At 49.1% G+C, this 6,357-nt stretch overlaps 1 protein-coding gene across 1 annotated transcript in view; it reads right to left on the bottom strand.

Moving 5' to 3' along the window:
- LOC116969399 (TNF receptor-associated factor 3-like) overlaps positions 1 to 4,863 on the bottom strand; it is a 6,925-nt gene extending 2,062 nt beyond the window's left edge. The window contains exons 1-4 of the mRNA XM_033016272.1: positions 4,854 to 4,863; positions 4,615 to 4,820; positions 2,073 to 2,127; positions 5 to 34 (exon numbers count right to left, since the gene is read on the bottom strand). Coding sequence (XP_032872163.1) covers positions 5 to 34; positions 2,073 to 2,127; positions 4,615 to 4,763 — 234 coding nt within the window. The 5' untranslated portion in view covers positions 4,764 to 4,820; positions 4,854 to 4,863. The remainder of the gene's footprint in view (positions 1 to 4; positions 35 to 2,072; positions 2,128 to 4,614; positions 4,821 to 4,853) is intronic.
- Between the last annotated feature and the right edge of the window lie 1,494 nt (positions 4,864 to 6,357).

Genomic DNA, 6,357 nt, shown 5'->3' with positions numbered 1-6,357 from the left:
GGGCATCATTTTCCGCAGCCCTGTCCAGGTAAACCTGCGATAAAGGACGAATATCAAGGTCAGGCAACACTTGTCGCTTTATCTCCCCCCTCAACTCCATCCAAGGACCCAAGCTGTCTTTCCAGGTGAGGCAGAGGTTCACCTGCACCTCCTCCAACCTCACCTACTGCATCCGCTGCTCTAGGTGTCAGCAGCTCTACATCGGTGAGACCAAGCGCAGGCTTGGCGATCGCTTCGCCCAACACTGTATGTCATGTTGTCACTTGCGGGCAGAGCACCAAGGCAAATTCCTTGTATGTGAATACTTGGCCAATAAACTTATTCATCAACTTCAGTAAACCACCTCAACCACTTAAAAACATCCCCCAAACACCTTGGAAATTTTCAGTTCTTCCTTGAAAAATCACCCAGCTGGTGCTGTTCGAGTTCCCAGTCGGGAAGAGAGGGGAAACTCCACAGATCACCACAGGCCACTTTAACTTCCCCAGACATGAGATCAGCTTTGCTCATTCTTGGGGCCCCCTTACTCCATCCTCTTCAGTCTGGCTCCTAGTCTACAAATACCTATCGAACCAGCCAGCACAAACCAGAGAATATAGCTGGAGTATTGTGTGCTGTTTTGGTCCCCTAATTTGAGGAAGGACATTCTTGCTATTGAGGGAGTGCAGCGCAGGTTTACAAGGTTAATTCCCGGGATGGCGGGACTGTCATATGATGAGAGAATGGAGCGGCTGGGCTTGTACACTCTGGAGTTTAGAAGGATGAGAGGATATCTTATTGAAACATATAAGGTTATTAAGGGATTGGACACGCTAGAGGCAGGAAACATGTTCGCGATGTTGGGGGAGTCCAGAACCAGGGGCCATACACAGTTTAAGAATAAGGGGTAGGCCATTTAGAACGGAGACGAGGAAACACTTTTTCCACACAGAGAGAGACGAGTCTGTGGAATTCTCTGCCTCAGGTGGAGGCCGGTTCTCTGGATACTTTCAAGCGAGAGCTAGATAGGGCTCTTGAAGATAGCGGAGTCAGGGGATATGGGGAGAAGGCAGGAACGGGGTACTGATTGGGGATGATCAGCCATGCTGGCTCGATGGGCCGAATGGCCTCCTCCTGCACCTAATGTCTCAACACCGCACACCCGATCATGACCAAGCTACATGACTCAGCAAGTCCGGAATCTCCCCGCCCTCCCAGCCGGTACCAGGGAATCTCATTCTTTACACAATACCCTCGGGAAGGTCCCAGTCTGTAACGTATGCCCGGGCGTCGTTATGAACAATAGACAATAGGTGCAGGAGGAGGCCATTCAGCCCTTCGAGCCAGCACCGCCATTCACTGTGATCATCCACAATTTGAGATACAGCGCGGAAACAGGCCCTTCGGCCCACCGAGTCCGTGCCGACCAGCGATCCCCGCACGCAAACACTACCCCACACCCACTAGGGACAATTTTTACATTTACCAGGCCAATTAACCTACAAACCTGCAGGTCTTTGGGGTGTGGGAGGAAACCAGAAGCTCGGAGAAAACCCCATGCAGGTCACGGGGAGAACGTGCGAACTCCGTACAGACAGCGCCCGTAGTCGAGATCGAACCCGGGTCTCCGGCGCTGCATTCGCTGTAAGGCAGCAACTCTACCGCTGCGCCACCGTGACCGAATGTGGGAAGAAACCAGAGCACCCAGAGGAAACCCACGCGGTCACAAGTCACAAGCAGAACGTGCAAACTCCGTACGGACAGCACCCGCAGTCAGGACCGGACTCGATCCTGACCTTGTGTGCGTCTCTGTGTGTGTGCGTGCGTGGAGTTCGCACGTTCTCCCCGTGACCTGCGTGGGTTTCGTCCGGGTGCTCCGGTTTCCTCCCACACTCCAAAGACGTGCAGGTTCGTTGGCTCATCTGCTTCTGTAAATAGTCCCTTAGGATCGAACTAGTGTACGGGTTTATCACTGGTCGGTGGGCCGAAGGGCCTTTCGCTGCACTCTATTTCCAAAACTAAAACAAAGGCAGTACTGGTGATTTTAAAAGGCCACTGGCAACACATGCAAGTGTTACCCAGGGCGTTCTTACCTTTGAACGTAGAACTTTCTTTTGACAAACGTAGCAATCTGCTTCATTTCCTGTCCTGAAACACACAAGTAATATTAATATTTCCACATTCAGGTTTAGGCTGATCATTATTGCATGTACCAAAGTATGATACAGGCTTTGTTTTGCATGCTATCCAGTTCGATCTGATAATACCACACACCAACATTGTCAATTCTGGAGTATTGTGTACAGTTTTGATCTCCTAATTTGTGGAAGGACATCCTTGTGATTGAGGCAGTGCAGCGTAGGTTCACGAGATTGATCCCTGGGATGGCGGGACTGTCATATGACGAAAGATTGAAAAGACTAGGCTTGTATTCACTGGAGTTTAGAAGGATGAGGGGGATTCTTATAGAAACATATAAAATTATAAAAGGACTGGACAAGCTAGATGCAGGAAAAATGTTCCCAATGTTGGGCGAGTCCAGAACCAGGGGCCACACAGTCTTAGAATAAAGGGGAGGCCATTTAAGACCGAGGTGAGAAAAAGAAATTCACCCAGAGAGTTGTGAATTTGTGGAATTCCTGCCACAGAGGGCAGTGGAGGACAAATCACTGGATGGATTTAAGAGAGAGTTAGATCGAGCTCTAGGGGCTGGTGGAATCAAGGGATATGGGGATAAGGCAGGCACGGGTTATTGATAGGGGATGATCAGCCGTGATCACAATGAATGGCGGTGCTGGCTCGAAGGGCCGAATGGCCTCCTCCTGCAGCTATTTTCTATGTCTCTATGTGCAGGAAGATTGTTCCCGATGTTGGGAGAGTCCAGAACAATGGGTCACAGTTTAAGGATAAGGGGGAAATCTTTTAGGACCGAGATGAGGAAAACATTTTTCACACAGAGAGTGGTGAATCTGTGGAATTCCCTGCCACAGAAGGTAGTTGAGGCCACAGTTCATTGTCTATATTTAAGAGGGAGTTAGATGTGGCCCATGTGGCTAAAGGGATCAGGGGGTATGGAGAGAAGGCAGGTACAGGATACTGAGTTGGATGATCAGCCATGATCATATTGAATGGCGGTGCAGGCTCGAAGGGCCGAATGGCCTCCTCCTGCACCTATTTTCAATGTTTCTATGTTTACCCACTAGGGACAATTTTTACATTCATACCAAATCAATTAACCTTTTGTCCACTAGTATCCCATCATGCAAGGTAGCCAATAGTCAATTTTATTCATCACATGCACCCGAAGGTGCAGTGATATGTATTTGCCAGCAGCGATACACTTAAAAAGAACACACAATAGAATTTAACGCAAACATCCACCACAGCATTCTTCACTGTGGTGGAAGGCAACAAAGTTCAGTCAGCCCTCCTCATTTGTTCACCCGTGGTCGGGGCCATAAACCCTCCGCAGTCGCCGCTACGGACGACCCGATGTACAGGTCCTCTTGTCGGGACGGTCGAACACACTCCGCGGCTTGGAGGTCCCGAATCGGCACTTTCTTACCAGAGACCGCGGCTTCATGATGCTTGGTTTAAACCCGAGCTAATAGCGATTAACCATTTCAATATGACAGTCCCACCATCCCGGGAATTAACATGGTGAACCAACGCTGCACTCCCTCAATAGAAACATAGAACATAGAAACATAGAAATTAGGTGCAGGAGTAGGCCATTCGGCCCTTCGAGCCTGCACCGCCATTCAATATGATCATGGCTGATCATCCAACTCAGTATCCTGTACCTGCCTTCTCTCCATACCCTCTGATCCCCTTAGCCACAAGGGCCACATCTAACTCCCTCTTAAATATAGCCAATGAACTGGCCTCGACTACCCTCTGTGGCAGAGAGTTCCAGAGATTCACCACTCTCTGTGTGAAAAAAGTTATTCTCATCTCGGTTTTAAAGGATTTCCCCCTTATCCGTAAGCTGTGACCCCTTGTCCTGGACTTCCCCAACATCGGGAGCAATCTTCCTGCATCTAGCCTGTCCAACCCCTTAAGAATTTTGTAAGTTTCTATAAGATCCCCTCTCAATCTCCTAAATTCTAGAGAGTATAAACCAAGTCTATCCAGTCTTTCTTCATAAGACAGTCCTGACATCCCAGGAATCAGTCTGGTGAACCTTCTCTGCACTCCCTCTATGGCAATAATGTCCTTCCTCAAATTAGGGGACCAAAACTGCACACAATACTCCAGGTGTGGTCTCACCAGAGCCCCTGTACAACTGTAGAAGGACCTCCCTGCTCCTGCTCAAATCCTCACGCTATGAAGGCCAACATGCCTTGTCCCAACATGTCCTAATCTATCAGGCACCATAACATGCCACACATTTGGCAACACATTACCTAGACAAACAAACAGAACTGTGTAGGAAAGAACTGCAGACGCTGGTTTAAATCGAAGATAGACACAAAGTGCTGGAGTAGCTCAGCATCTCTGGAGAGAAGGAATGGGTGAAAGAATGCATCTCTGAAGAGAAGAAAGAAACTGAACTGCTGATTAATAACATTTTATTTCTCCAGTCACTCCACCCGCTTTGCTGACTACCCCAGTGGACTGACACTCACGACTCACCCGAAGAGGTTCTCCAGACAGGCTGTACAGTAGCGATGGCCGCACTCGGTCTGCTTGGGCTTGATGAGCAAGGAGCGGCAGGCGGAGCACAGTAGGCAGGAGCTGGCGATCGGATCCACCGGGCTGATGCCGGACACCAAGGCGACCATAATCCCCCACGCACACACACTTGACGGAGGAACCAGGAAGGCGAAATGACAAAACTTGCGTTTAAGAAAGAACTGCAGATGCTGGAAAATCGAAGGTAGACAAAAATCCTGGAGAAACTCAGCGGGTGAAGCAATATCTATGGAGCGAAGGAAATAGGCGACGAACACTTCTTCAGACTGACTTTGCGACTACGTTGGTATGTCGGGGACACGCCGGTCCCTTTTATAAGGCTGGCGAAGGGAATCCCCGGCCGCGTCACTGGCGATGCCCCCTTTTGAAACGTCACACACGCCTTTTGCAACATTGTAACGAGGGGCAACGTTCCACCCCTTTGTGACATCACAATGGATACAGACAGACACGCCTTGCGACAATGTAACGAGAGGCAACGTTCCATCCCCCCTTTGTGACGTCACTAAGGATACAGACACGCCTTGTAACAATGTAACGAGAGGGGGGGAGGGGGGAGGGGGGGGAGGGAAGCTGGGCTCAGGGACCGTCCCTATTTTCCTGCCTGGGGAGGGGAGGGGAGTGATTGCAACCATTGTTTTGGTCAATGCGTTCATGCATGACTCAGGGGAGTTTGGGTCGCTTCGGGGAAGGTGGAAAAAGAGCATATTAGAAACCGAATGTGCTGTGCCCTCAGTCACTGGACCTTCTTTGTAATCAGCAGGGCAGTACTCTGCATATCGCCAACTTGGATGTGTTAGTGCCCCCTTAAAAATGTCTAGTGAAGGTGATTTGACAATATTGCTGTCTGGTTTCAAGTTCAAGTTCAAGTGAGTTTATTGTCACGTGTCCCTGTATAGGACAATGAAATTCTTGCTTTGCTTAAGCACACAGAACATAGTAGGCATTTACTACAAAACAGATCAGTGTGTCCATATACCGTAATATAAATATATACACACACATGAATAAATAAACTGGTAAAGTGCAAATAACAGAAAGTGGTTATTAATAATCAGAGTTTTGGCCGAGCCAGGTTTAATAGCCTGATGGCTGTGGGGAAGTCGCCATCAGTAGCTATTCCTGAACCTGGTTGTTGCATTCCCTTAAGGTTCTTACAAAGAATAAGTTCTTATAAATATGTCGTGGCGAATGGGGTTTCTATTTGCATATCATTTCTCTTTCTAGTTCCCCTTTCTGTTGGTATCTTATGTATCTATCTATCGATCCCCTTTTGAATCTTGTACAACATGGCTAGTCTGTTCCTTGCCCTTCCTGTTTCCAGCGTTTCCCACTCCAGATCGGACAGCATCTGGTGCCTGGGGAGGGGGAGGGGGAGGGGAGGGGAGTGATTGCAACCATTGTTATGGTAAATGCGTTCGTGCATGACTCAGGGAGTTTGGGCCGCTTCGGGGAAGGTTGAGCCGGGGACGAGGTGAAAAAGAGCAGATGAGAAACCGAATGTGCTGCCCCCTCAGTCACTGTCACGAGTGTGCCCGCTCGTGTGAGAACCACTGAAGATGTCGCAAATCTGAAATAGACATGGCAATGGCAGCGCATTTCGTCCAGGCTGTCGGGCGAGAGGAATAAAGTTGACGTTTCCACACGCTGACCATGTGAGCTGTTTCTGTTTGCACCATCCCG

Source organism: Amblyraja radiata, unplaced genomic scaffold (genome assembly GCF_010909765.2).
Source record: "Amblyraja radiata isolate CabotCenter1 unplaced genomic scaffold, sAmbRad1.1.pri S36, whole genome shotgun sequence".
Classification (NCBI taxonomy): Eukaryota; Metazoa; Chordata; class Chondrichthyes; order Rajiformes; family Rajidae; genus Amblyraja; species Amblyraja radiata.
The sequence above is the reverse complement of the archived record's forward strand: the minus strand, read 5'-3'. Positions and strand labels throughout refer to the sequence as shown.